Consider the following 12,731-nt stretch of genomic DNA (forward strand, 5'->3'; position numbering starts at 1 on the left):
AATCTATCGCGACAACTACTGCTTGCCCTCCATGCGGTCCAGCTCGCGGCCCGCACGGCGCTTGATCACCTTCCACACAAACTTGCGCGTCCGAGCGACGTCGGCCACGCGCTCACGCGCCTCCTCAATTCTCTCCTTGTACTCGTTGCAGTCGGCCAGCAGCTCCATGATCCTCTCAATCGCGTCGTCAACCGCGCGCTGCTGCGTACCCAGGTCAAGGTTGTACTTGATCGGCTGGGCGGCAAAGCCATGGGCGCGCTGGTGCTGCTGCAGTTGTGGGTTGGGGTCGGCGTTGAAAGTAATGCCAGTGGGGCACGTAAAGATGCGCTGCAGCGGGGTCGGCTTTGGTGGTGCTGGTGCTTCAGGCTCGGCCGGGTACGCGGCGCCCGGCGGAGTGACAGTGAAGTGGATAGTGGGAGGGGGCTGGTTGGTAATAATCTCCTGCGTGACGCGCCACAGGTTGTCCGTGTCCGAGACGTGGGGGAGGGGTGGGATGAGCTTGTCGTAGTCGGCGTCGGTCAGCGGCTGGCCGTTTGCCCCAGTGCCATCCGCGTGGCCGTTGGCTGCTGGTGCGTCGCCGTTGGCACCTGAGTGGCTGCCGTTGGCCTGGGGCTGCGACGACTTGTTTCGGCCCTCGGCGACGTCGCGATCTCTAACGCGCAGGACCTCACGAAGACGCCCAAGCGCCTGCATGAGGCCCTTCTCGCCTTCCAGGAGGTCGGCAGCAGTCTGTTGCAGTCCACGCTCCATCGAGTCGTCACCGAGCGAGTAGCGCATGGCAGGGCTCGTCACAATGTCGAGGTAGCTCTTGGGGATCGAGAGCATGGGCGCGAGCTCCATGGTCGTCATGGGTGGCGATGGGCTCTGAAGGTGAGGAAGGACAAACTCCTTGTCCTCGGCACGTTTCCTCTTGCGTTCACGACGAGTCTCCTCCGAGTCGATGATGTTCTGCGGAGGGGCAACGCCGAGTTCGGCTGCCGACTCGGGAAGCAGTTGCTCAAGGCAAAGCTCCAGTCTCTTGCGAGTGCGCTGCTTGCGCATCGACGCCTCGTATGACGGCCCCCAGGCGCAAATCTTGCCGTTGCGAATCCAGCGCGCGCTAGGGTCCAGCTTGTTGCCCGAGTTGCTGACAAAGTCGGCGCTCACATAGTCGATAGGCAGCGAGTCGGTTGACGACACGGGCGATGGGGGGTCGTAGTAGGCAGGCTGGTCCATAGACGGGAGGACCTCGATGTCGGCCTGCTTGACAACCTTCTCGCGGCGCGACGAGTGCGAGCCGTAGCGCGCCGCGGGGTCGGCGTGAGGTGGCATCGTGTAGAGTATGTCGTGTCAAGCTATGCCAGTCAGCAATGCCCCACAATCGATTTGCGAGTTTGAGAGGGGGAGAGAGAGATCATAGGTTAAATAAGCGTTGATAGGTTTTGTCGTCACCGCCCGCAGGCATGCAGATATTGTTCACAGTTTTAAAATCATTTCGGAGAGGAGGGGGACAATGGGTTGAGAGGTTGGGCAGACACTCACTGTATAGCTACACTTGGGTCGTAACGGATTACAATAGAGCCATGTAAGGGGTCTCTCGAGGCTGTTGGGGTCAGTCTCGGCTCCCATTCGTCAACGCGAGAAGGGGTGCGAGGAGATCATTCGTTTGGAGGTTGTAGTCACGCCCTCCGAAGAGGATCCTACATATGCTTGTCAAAATTTATGGTCTAATCATTGAGAGTGGTGATGGGGGGGATGATGCGATGGGGGGACCACCGAGGACGAGACCACGACACGTACCTACACCAACACCGCGTTGCTGGCCTCTTGGGGTCTAATCGAGCTGTCCAGCCCTTCAAACTCGTCAGCACACATCCATTGCACAGTGTCAAGGTGGATGGGATGAGATGGGCATCATAAATTTGGGTATAGATAGATTGAGTCGTCTTATGCCCCGAAGGACATCTCGAGTAGCGATTCTTTTGGATAATCACGCGCGTGGGGGGGGAGATGGGGGAAGGGGGGACTTGGGCAGGCATCGGGTACTCACCAGACGAGGATGGGGCTGAGGATGGGTTGCTTGTGGCAGCACCCCGTTGAAGGGGGATGGAGAGGAGTTTGGAAAAGGAAGAGGTGCGAGGTATAAGAGGGGGACGAAGAGGGGAAGGGAAGGGGAGGACGACAGAGCAACAAGGTCCAACTCAGGACTGCAGCAGCAACAACGGTGCGAGCTGCCGGGAATAAACCCCGTTTGCCCCGAGCGTGGCGGATCCAAACGGGCTGGGTGGAGGTTTGTAATCGTGACCTGCCAAGGGAAGATTACACTCGGCGGCCCCATATCACGTGTTGTGACTTGTGACTGCTGTAGTAGTTGCTCGTCCTCCATTCCGTTGTTGCTGCACACTACACCTCGAGGTGTCCCACACCGACAGACACAGAGTGGGGAGCGACGGACGACGCGTGACCAACATGGACGCACCACTCCCCCACAACCCACAGCTGGCGGCAATGTCGGCAGCCGACATCCACAACACGATACTGGCCCTCCCTCTCGCCACACGCAGAGGTACGCACACATCGGCGCAGTCAAGCCCCCCTCGCCGTCACTGACCCACATCACAGATGTCGCCACCGCCCTGCTGTGGTCCCTCCCACGCGATGGTGCGTCGGCTGAATCCTCGACAAACTAACACCACACAGAGATCATGCGTATCCATCAGCGGCTGGCCCGCATGATGCAGAAGGACATTGTCGGCGTGAGTGGACCACGCCCGCGCTCGGACCTCCACTGACGCGTCCCAGCTTCTTCCCCCCGAACTCAGCCTTCGCATCTTGTCCATGCTCGACGCCGACGACCTGTTGCAGTGCAAGCTGGTCAACCGGACGTGGGCGGCCTTATGTGACGACCAGAGTATGTCCCTTGGCCAAAGACGTCACGCCACCCTGACTGACCACTCCCCCCAGCCATATGGCTAAAGCTCTGTCGATCGCACTCACCTCCCATCGTACCCGCACACACAACATGGCAGGACCTCACGTTCCACCACCAGTTACTCCAGTCTGGCAACGCCCTGACTGAAGAATCGCGGACGTTTGGCGACGAGAGCTTCGAATACACGTCTGATGACGACGTCGGGGTGCCCTCGCCTCGAACGGGACACCTGCTCCCCAGTGGCACAAACACGCCCGGACCCCGGGGCCCGCCTCATGGACTGCGCCAGCTCGTATGGGAAAGGCCTCAAGGCGGCCTGCCCACATACCAGCGAGCCTCGGCCACCGCGTCGCCGTCTGCATGCCCGCCGCCCGAATCGCCACATGACCCGCCCATCCCGTCACACCTCCACCTCCCGACCGCCCTTCCCAAGGCCAACTACAAGCACTTGTACCTCGCACGGCGGATCCTCAGCCGCCGCATGACCGATTCGCGGCCAGTCGACGTCGAGACCTCTGGCGGTAGCCGTCGGACGGGATCATGGAACCCGCGCGTCACTATCCTGACCTCTGTGTCCTCAAGCACTGCAGGCGGACTTCCAGGGCACTCGGAGAGTATCTACTCGCTGCAGCTCTTCCGCCACCACATGAAGCTCACAATGGTCACGGGCGATCAAGACGACTTCATGTACACGCTCCAGACGGCGCTCAATACCGTGTTCCCGTCACCATCGTACGGCTCGACCGACGTGTTCGGAACACCTGTGTCGTCGAGCTGGCCAGGAATGGGCAACACTGGTGTACCCCGTCCCCCGTCCACCACAACTATCAGCGGTCGCGACTGGCTGCTGTCGGGGTCGCGTGACCACACACTCCGCCTGTGGCAGATGGACTGCGAGACACCGCGTGTGGTCAAGATATTCTCTGGAGGACACACAGGGTCCATCTTAACGCACTTTGTGATCGAGCTCGAAGATCTGGAGGACATGGAGCCAAAGTCACCCACTGCGAGCCAATCCAAGACGAGCGGTGGTAGATTCTCCAAGTCCCCGTCCAAGTCGCCCGGCCCTTCAAGCCGGCAGCCTCGGAAGCGTCTCATGGCGCTCAGTGGCGGCAGCGACGGTCGGATCTGCCTGTGGGATCTGGAGCACGGCAACGGCACGCCTGAGAAGGTTATCGAGGCACACACGGACTCGGTTCTCTTCCTCCGCGGTGACAACGAGCGCCTCATCAGCTGCTCAAAAGGTGAGCAGTGGCCTAAAGCCTGTACTGACAAATCAGACCGTACGATCAGAGTCTTCGACATTCGTACCCTGGAGCGCAAGCTCGTCATCACTGGTAACTTGAACGATGACGGACACCGAGGCGCTGTGAATGCTGTGGGCCTGACAAAGGACTTGATGTAGGTTCAAGGACACTTGGGGTGTTGCTAACCTACCAGTATCTCTGCTTCCGGTGACCGCTCCATCAAGGTGTGGGACCTCAACGACGGCCGCCTCCTTGCCACGATCGATGCCCACGTCCGCGGCATCTCGTGCATCGGATTCGAGCCCTTTGCATCGCCACTATCTGGCTGGAGGCAGGAGGTGCCGGGATCTGTGCTCCGGGGAACCATTGTCACCGGGTCGTCCGACTGGTCGATCAAGACGTTCCACGTTGTCCAGCTTCCACCGTCGGCCGAGGACAACGAGACGCTCACCTTCCGTGATATGCTGGGCTTCGACGAGCGTCTCCAGTCCGAGGTGCTGACCGGCACCCGGCCCCGCATCACCATCCAGCCAGGTGTAGTGTACCACGCCACATGCTCCTGCCCCATGCCCATGACTCGTACTTCGACGACGGGCTGCTCGCGCTGTCTCAATAGAGGACACACCGAGCTCGTCCGCAGCCTGCACCTTGGCGAGCAGGTGACATTGTCTGCGAGCTACGACTCGACAATCAAGGTAGGTCTGCTGCGCTCCCCCTCTCGAACCAGCTGACACTTCAGATGTGGGACCGCCAGACGGGCAGACTCATCTTCGACTTTGAGGGCTGCCACTCGGGTCGTGTATTCGCCATCACTGGCAACCGCATGCGTGTGGCGAGCTCGGGCTTGGACGCCCGCATTGCCATCGTCGACTTCTCCGAAGGCATCGACACTGCCTTCATTTAATGACCTAGTAGTACCTGTTGCATTGAATAGTGTAGTGTTACAAATGTATCGTCTTGTCGCATGCAATGAGGCTCTCAGCCGCTACACGAAGGATTCCAGATCCATCTTGTCGTCGTCGCCCTTCTCGACATGCGCCGCCGGTGCTGGTGGGCTCGCGAGCAGGCGGTGACGCCGTTCTCCAGACGCCACGCTGGGGAACGAGGGGAACAGGTCGGGGTGCTTCGGCAGCGGCTGCTCGCCAAAGTACGGGTGGTCGTAGCCCTCTGCCGCGGAGATGCGCCTATCGGGGTCGTAGCACAGCAGCGCAGTCATGAGGTAGTGTCCCTCTGATGACAGGTGCTTGAACTTTTGTCTCAGCGTGGAGAACCTGGTGGGTCAGTTACGGAAGTACCGATTCGAACCCACGTTGGCCCCACAGGGTTGATACTCTTGGCATTGGGCAACTTCGAGTATCCCGGCCACACGTCGTCGTTTGGCTTTCCAAGGAGGTTGAAGATCTGAGGTTAGCACCTAAGTACACCGTCAGAACCCACCTTGCTCAGCTGGTCAATCTCCCCCCGGCCGGGGAACAGCGGGTCCTTCTGCATCAACTCGGCAAAGATGCAGCCAACAGACCACATGTCGATAGCTGTCGTGTACTCTTTTGCGCCGAGGAGGAGCTCTGGTGCGCTGGGAGATGAGCTTGTGAATGAGGACCGGGGAGCTCACTCACCGGTACCATAGAGTAACAACCAGCTGGGTCATCTCGCCAAGCGGGTCGCCAAACTTGCGAGCCAGTCCAAAGTCTGCGACCTTGATCTGCCCGCGGTTGTTCATGAGCAGATTCGACGTCTTGAGGTCGCGGTGGAGCTGGGGTCAGCGCACGCCACTGGGAGCACGCACGATCCAGTTCGAGTGGCAGTGTGCTACGGCTGACAAGAGCTGCCGCATGATCGTCTTGACCTCGGACTGGAGGAAGGCGTGCGGCATGTCGGCCAGCAGCGTCTTGAGGTCGTGCTCGATGAAGGGCATTGCAATGAAGATTCTGCCGTCAGCTGCATCCGGCCGGGAGGTCAGCTTACTGGTTGAGCGTATCTCCCACGACGACCTCGCGGATGCCCACGACGTTCTCGTGATCACCAGCCGTCATAAGCGCCATGATCTCGCGCAGGCTCGTGATCGGGAACCCGTGGCGCTCCTCATCGAGCTTGAGCTTCTTGAGCGCATAGATGTCGTTCGTATCATTACACCGCGCGCGGAACACGACGCCGTACGTTCCCTCTTCGATGTGGTTCAGCCGCGTGTAGTTGTACACTGATCGGCAGGACACGAGTGGGGGATGCTTGTCTCGTGGTGGCGCGTAGGCCGAGCGGGGGAAGCCTCGCGCGGGGGAAGGGGGCCGGGGTGACGGCGACTTGCGGGGCTGAGGCGACGGCACCGGATCTGGCGGCTGGGCAGCTGCTGCCTTGTCCGTACCCGCCGCCTCAGGCTCGGTACCCCCCGCATCGGCATCCTTCGCTGGCTCCTCGTCCAACAGCGAGTCTTCTGGCCGCCGAAACCGCTTGGCTCTGACTAGCCGACGCTTGATCTCGGCTGTGCGAGATGACGAGGCGTCGTTCGAGCTGCCGGCGTCGTCCGATCCCAGCGCTCGTTTGGACGGCAGCTGGCTCGAGGACTCGGCGTCGTTGCTTGCCATTGCAAGGATGCGATCCGCGCTGAGATAAGAGAGGGAATGGGCGATGGAGAGTGGAAATCGCGGCGAGATGTGTTTTGCCTCGATGCCTGCCTCCACAATGTTGGCTGATTTCGTCACGTGCACCTCCACATTGACCGATATTTTGATTGTGGGACGAGGTCGAGTGCTCCGTCGACGACCGCACCAGCCCGGTTTAACCCGCCCATCAAGCCATCCACAGTTGTGCAAACGCAAATTCTACAAGCAAGCAGTAGCAACACAGCATGCCCAGCGCCGTTCGCCAGCGATCATCCAGCGCCGAGCCTGGCCGCGCGGCCAAGAAGGCCAAGGCCGAGACCGAGCAGCCCATCAACCTCCCCAGCGGAGCCGACCGCAAGTCGCTGAACGACAAGTACGAGGCTTCGACGCCGTACAAGCACATTGTCGTCCCGGGTCTCTTGAGCGATGAGCTGGTGAGTGCTGCGAGCTACGACTGCGGCGGAATGGTCGCTCACGTCACAGCTCGAGTCCGTCGTCGAGGAGACCACGACCTACGGCGTCCGTGGCGAGGAGAACAGCCTGCTCGGCTGGGGCTGGGAGCAGAAGGAGACGGATATCTACAAGGTGGGTGCACGATACTTGCGAAGTTAACCCAGTTCAGATCCAGCAGACACCCGACCTCGCTTCGCTCGACCCCGAGCACCTGCCGGAGGAGACGCTCGCCGCGCTGCCCCAGGTCCAGCGCCTCAAGGAGGCCCTCTACTCGAGCGAGTTCCGCAGCTTTGTGCGCGACGTTACTGGCTGTGGTCCGCTGTCGGGGAAGAAGACGGACGCCTCGGTCGGCCTGTACACGCAGGGCTCGCACCTGCTGCTGCACGACGACAGCATCTCGACGCGTGTCATCTCGTGGATCCTCTACCTGCCCAACTCGCCGCTCGACGCCCCCGAGTCCGACTTCACCAAGCCCTTCGACAGCGGCAAGTTCCTCAAGGGTTGGGACCCCAAGTGGGGCGGCTCGCTCGAGCTCTTCCCCGTCGAGAGCGGCGAGGAGCGCGGCATGCCGGGCGTCAAGGCCGTCGCGTCGCTCCCTGTCCAGTGGGGCCAGATTATCTTCTTCCAGGTCCAGCCCGGACGCAGCTACCACGCCGTCGAGGAGGTCATTGTCGGCGACGGCAGGAGGCGCCTCGGTATCAGCGGCTGGTTCCACCGTCCCATTGAGGGCGAGGAGGGCTTCGGCGCGTATGACGACGAGAAGGCCAACCGCGCGGCGCTGAGCTCGCTGTCGCAGATTGTGAGTGGGAGGCTTGGGAGATGACAGTGCTAATGTATTCAGACCTCGGCTCCGACTCTCCCCTTCACTCAGTACGCTGGCGAGCCTCCTGCAGGCCTTACGCCCGCGCACCTCAAGGCCCTCGCCCCCTTCCTCGCCCCGTCGTACCTGACGACCGCGACGCTCGAGAAGCTCGGCGGCCAGTTTGTCGAGGCGTCTGAGATTGTGCTGCACAACTTCCTCCACCCCGAGCTCGCCGCCAAGATCAAGGCCGAGACTGCCGCGGCCGACAAGCGCGACTTTGGCGACTCGAAGCTCATCCCTGGACAGGGCGCGGGTGAGGGCGACGGCTGGGAGATCCAGGGCCCGTCGTCCAAGCACCGCTACCTGTCGCTCAAGTCGGCTTCCAAGTCGACGCCCGCACTCGAGTCGGTTCTCAAGGAGCTGCTCCCGTCCGAGGCCTTCCGCGCATGGCTTTCGGTCGTGTCGTCGCTCGCCCCCGTCGGCCACCGCGCCGAGGCGCGTCGCTTCCGCCGCGGCCTCGACTACACGCTCGCCAACGGCGAGGACCGCGAGGGCGAGGTGCGGCTGGACGCGTACCTCGGCCTGACGTGGTGGGCCGATGTCAAGCCCGGCAGCGACGAGGAGGACGCGCTGCTCGAGCTCGGCGGCTGGGAGTGCTACCTCGCGTCGCCCGACGAGTCGGAGGACCCCGAGACGTACCAGAGCGGGTACGCCAAGCAGGCATCCAAGGCGACGAGCGAGGAGAAGGAGGCGGCGGGTGATGACGACGGCAAGGCCGAGGTGGACGCCGACGCCAAGGGAGAGGCCGAGGAGGCCGAGGCGCCTGCCGGCCCGTCGATCAGCATGGGCGGCGTCGAGCTCGAGTTTGACCCGGACCAGTTCTCGCCGTCCGACTTTGACTCTGACGAGGAGGATGCCGGCGACGACGACGAGGGCCCGCTGCTGACGCTTGGCACGTCGTTCAACAAGCTGCTGCTTGTGCTGCGCGACCCTGGAGTGATGCGCTTTGTCAAGTACCTGAGTGCGGGTGCGCCTGGCTCGCGGTGGGACATTGGCGGCGAGTGGGAGGTGGGCGTGCCGGAGGAGGACGAGGAGGAGGAGGGCGAGGGCGAGGCGGCCTGAGCGCGAGGCGCGGGCATAGCCCCCATATCATGATCTTGTTTGTAGATGCGACCATTGCACGATTAGAACGCCGGCGGGCTGCAGAGCGGAGCGCGAGAGGCGCGAGATAACGACGACGTCGATCGCATTACTCATCCGATCAAAGCGACTTTTGGCTCGGTTGCGCACGCTTGATAAGCCAGGTTTCCCACGGTCGCCCACCGCGTCATCGTCTCGGCGTCCCTTGGCACTTCGCGTGCTGACAACACTTGCTCGAAGCATCCATCAACAAGAACGCTTACGACGGCGGCGGCGGGGGCAGCGACAACATCGCCGCGAGCGTGCTTACACAGGTATAACTGAGTGATCGCAGGTACTTTGACAGCAACTACCCAACACACCATCAGTCACAATGAGCTCGTCGTCGACACCAACGCCAGAGGGCTACCGCCCAGAACTCATGTCGCTCGGCACAGAGTGCCACCACGACGCGTGCCACCTGCACGATTTCCTCCCCTTCAGCGTAGGTCCAGCTTGCTCCCCCCCTTGTTCTCAAGCTGACGCCGACACCCAGTGCCCGGCATGCAAGCTCGCCTTCTGCCAGGACCACTTCCTCCCCTCCACGCACAGCTGCAAATCCCCGCTCCCAGCCTCCATGGTCGACCGCATCGCGCCCCAATGCCCGCTGTGCGACGAGGTCGTCGCGTCCACCGGGTACCGCACCCCCGACGCCGCGGTCGAGGCGCACATCCTCAGCGGGACCTGCGTCGGGATGGAGGGCGGCGAGGCGCGGCGCAAGCAGGTGCTCAAGCAGCGCAAGGAGCGCGGCGAGGTGTGCTGGCGGCGCGGGTGCGCCAAGGTGCTCGTCGTGCCGATGGCGTGCGGGTCCTGCGCGCACAAGTTCTGCCCGGCGCACAGGAGTGCGCAGAGCCACAGCTGCGTGCCGACGCCTGTTGGGACGCCTTCCCCGGGCGCAGCGGCGAGCAAGAGCGCCATGGCGCGGCTGATGAGCGGGGCTTCGAGCGCGAGCTCGTCCAAGCCCCCGACCCCGGCGGCTGCCTCTCCCCGGCCCCAGGCGGCACCGCAGCCGCCGATCGCGGCGCAGCTCGAGGCGCGCGCGGCGGCGGCGCAGGCGGCCCTCAAGCGCGCGGGGCAGGACGCAAAGGTGCCGTTTGTCAAGACCAAGACGGAGAAGTGGGTGGTGTTGCGTGGCCACGCTGACGCCTAGGCGCGCGGACGCAGAGCTCCAGTCGACCATCAAGTCGCTCAAGGCGCGCCACGACAAGGGACTACTGACAAAGGCCGAGGAGGTGAGGAACCGCCACGCGCCGCCCACGGCCTAATCGCCCAGCTCCGCTACGCCGAGCTCGTGGGCACACAAGAGTCGTCGCGGCGCAAGGGGGCAGGAAAGGACAAGGACTGTATCATAGCGTAGAGTAGAGTACAAGGTGCATGGCGCGTGGCCATGGCGCACATGGCATGTCATTATTACCGCATGGGCGGCGGGTCGTGACAGGTGACAGGGTATGGTAGTGTTGCAGGGTGTTTGTTGTGGCGGCGGTCCGGCGCCGGGCTAGTTACAGGGTTGTGGGAGGGTGTCGTCTGGCGTCAGCGCTAGCACACACGCCCACGCACCATAACAGGGTATACTCTAGCGCGAGCGGCCTACGACCGCACGCTTGGAGGAGAAGGAGCACCGCCAGGGCTACGTTGGGCATGTTCCTCAACTCTGGCTGCCAGTTAGTGCTGGGGAGCAGTGCCGGACTGACCCAGTGCGCCGGCCATGCGCGACGTGAGCGTGTTGCGGAGCAGGCGGGTCGGTGTGGCGGGGGACGCTGGCGCGGGCGTGGGCGGGGGCGGAGGCGGCGAGGACACCGGGGGCGAGTCGAAGCCGGGCCGCGTGCGCTCCTGCACCATGTACCCGCGGAGCCTGGCCTCGATAAAGTCAAACTGGCTCTTGATGAGGGCGAGGTCGTGCTCCGCCTTGTGCTGGTCGCGCTCCGCGGCCTCCTGCCGCACCTCAGCGACCTCGAGCTGGGCGTCGCGCACGGCAACCTGGCGCTCGAGCACGGCGGCGCGGTGCAGCGCGACGGCGAGCTGGCCCTCGACCGTGACGCGGCGGTAGATCTCGCGCGCGACCTTGCGGTCGGCCGCCTCGCGGCGCGACACCTCACGCTCGAAGAGCACGAGCAAGGGGCCCTGGTTGCCGAGCGTCACGCCAGCGGGCACCGTGTCCAGCATGTCCTGCAGCGCTTGGATCATCTCGTCGGACGCGCTGCCGGCGTGTTGGGCTGTGTGGTGGCTCATGAGCTCCTGCTGCGCGCGCGCCGTGCTGAGCCACGAGCTGGGGAGCTGGGTTTTCGCCGGGGGTGTGGGCGGGGGCGACGCCGCAGAGGAGGGCAAGGACGGGGCCTTGGGAGACGGCGAGGTGACTGCCGGCGGGGTGACTGCTCTGGCCGCTTCGACCTCTCCCGCCCCCGCCCCGGCCGCCGCAATCTCCAGCGGCCGCAGCTCGCGCTTGGCCTCGAGCGAGCGCCGCTTCGGCGGCGGGAGTAATGGCACGGGCGTGTACGACCTGGCGGGGTATGCTGCCGACGATGCGTCCGACGCCATCTCGACTGCCTCGGCGCGCGAGCCATCCGACCCCGGCGTGAGGGGCATGACGGCGCTGCTCGGGGTTGTGGGCGATGCCGAGCTCGCGACCGACGACGTGCGCACCGCGCGCAGGCGGCGCACCTCGTCCTCGAGCTGGGCCTTGTATGCGTCGACTTGCTCCAGCCGTCTCCGCAGGTTCTCGCCTAGGCGTCAGCGCTCCCCCACCCATCACACCCACACTCGTCGTCGCGCGTCTCGAGCGCCGCCTTGATCGCGCCCAGCTCGGCCGCGAACGCCTGCATCGCCGCCGCCGTGGCTGGGTCCTGCTGCCGCGGGCGCGGGGTCGGGGGCGCGGACGACACGCTCGCGTGCGGCGTGCGTGTCGGCCGCGGCGTTGGCGAGCCCGAGCTCGAGCCCGAGCCGCTGGCCATGCCGTCGCCCCACAGCCCAGGGAGCGCGGGCCACGTCTTGATGCGCGTCGGGCTGCGCGGCTCGTCGCTCGTGCCCGGGAGCGAGGCCGAGGGCGCGTGGTAGACCGACTGGCGGAGACGGTTTAACATTGGCGAGGTGGGAGGAGAGGGGGCGAGGGGCGTCTAAGGGTGGTTGATGGTTGGTGTACAGGGTTGTTATGGATTGATGAGGCCGCGGCGGAGTGATGGGTCGTCGCGGTCGTCGTCGTCGTCGTGTTTGTACAATGTAGAAGGGAAATGTCGCACAATGCGACTCGGACAACAGTGTCACTCTCGGGCGTCGTCGCCGTCGTTGGTCGTCGTGACAGATCGCCAGGTCGCTCGCTCGCTCGCTGCAAGCCCAAAGCCGCACCGACCCACCCACGCCAACGCCGCTCGGACCTCCACCCCGCCCGCCAACGCCCCACGCGCACCCGCGGCGCCACTGCACAGCCGCCACACTCACCACCCACCATCACCCACCCCTGACGTCGCACCATCAAGACTCGACCCTCCTGCGCATTCAACCAAACCCGACCGACCCTCCCGACGCTTCAAGCAAACCCGATGCACCTT

General features: G+C 63.8%; 6 protein-coding genes across 6 annotated transcripts; 3 read left to right on the plus strand and 3 right to left on the minus strand.

The window, feature by feature from the left end:
• Positions 1–15: 15 nt before the first annotated feature.
• Q8F55_005650 (uncharacterized protein) lies at positions 16–1,311 on the minus strand (the record flags this gene model as incomplete). Its single annotated transcript, XM_069354138.1, has 1 exon — positions 16–1,311. One exon carries the CDS (start codon positions 1,309–1,311, stop codon positions 16–18), a length of 1,296 nt encoding a protein of 431 aa, XP_069208780.1.
• A 1,137-nt stretch (positions 1,312–2,448) lies between these two features.
• Q8F55_005651 (uncharacterized protein) lies at positions 2,449–5,062 on the plus strand (the record flags this gene model as incomplete). Its single annotated transcript, XM_069354139.1, has 8 exons — positions 2,449–2,545; positions 2,602–2,640; positions 2,680–2,735; positions 2,782–2,890; positions 2,944–4,155; positions 4,192–4,312; positions 4,352–4,853; positions 4,898–5,062. The coding sequence occupies 8 exons, from the start codon at positions 2,449–2,451 to the stop codon at positions 5,060–5,062; spliced, it is 2,301 nt and encodes a 766-aa protein (XP_069208781.1).
• Positions 5,063–5,143: 81 nt separating this feature from the next.
• Q8F55_005652 (uncharacterized protein) lies at positions 5,144–6,737 on the minus strand (the record flags this gene model as incomplete). Its single annotated transcript, XM_069354140.1, has 6 exons — positions 5,144–5,429; positions 5,468–5,559; positions 5,596–5,731; positions 5,775–5,911; positions 5,945–6,086; positions 6,124–6,737. 6 exons carry the CDS (start codon positions 6,735–6,737, stop codon positions 5,144–5,146), a joined length of 1,407 nt encoding a protein of 468 aa, XP_069208782.1.
• Positions 6,738–7,000: 263 nt separating this feature from the next.
• Positions 7,001–9,132, plus strand: NUA3 (putative component of NuA3 histone acetyltransferase complex; the record flags this gene model as incomplete). The annotated part of the gene is made up of 4 exons (XM_069354141.1): positions 7,001–7,189; positions 7,239–7,340; positions 7,378–8,007; positions 8,050–9,132. 4 exons carry the CDS (start codon positions 7,001–7,003, stop codon positions 9,130–9,132), a joined length of 2,004 nt encoding a protein of 667 aa, XP_069208783.1.
• A 391-nt stretch (positions 9,133–9,523) lies between these two features.
• Positions 9,524–10,546, plus strand: Q8F55_005654 (uncharacterized protein; the record flags this gene model as incomplete). The annotated part of the gene is made up of 4 exons (XM_069354142.1): positions 9,524–9,634; positions 9,686–10,305; positions 10,340–10,421; positions 10,463–10,546. 4 exons carry the CDS (start codon positions 9,524–9,526, stop codon positions 10,544–10,546), a joined length of 897 nt encoding a protein of 298 aa, XP_069208784.1.
• Positions 10,547–10,851: 305 nt separating this feature from the next.
• Positions 10,852–12,266, minus strand: Q8F55_005655 (uncharacterized protein; the record flags this gene model as incomplete). Its single annotated transcript, XM_069354143.1, has 2 exons — positions 10,852–11,909; positions 11,945–12,266. 2 exons carry the CDS (start codon positions 12,264–12,266, stop codon positions 10,852–10,854), a joined length of 1,380 nt encoding a protein of 459 aa, XP_069208785.1.
• Positions 12,267–12,731: the final 465 nt, after the last annotated feature.

This window comes from Vanrija albida (assembly GCF_041260175.1).
Source record: "Vanrija albida strain AlHP1 chromosome Unknown contig_4, whole genome shotgun sequence".
Taxonomy (NCBI): domain Eukaryota; kingdom Fungi; phylum Basidiomycota; class Tremellomycetes; order Trichosporonales; family Trichosporonaceae; genus Vanrija; species Vanrija albida.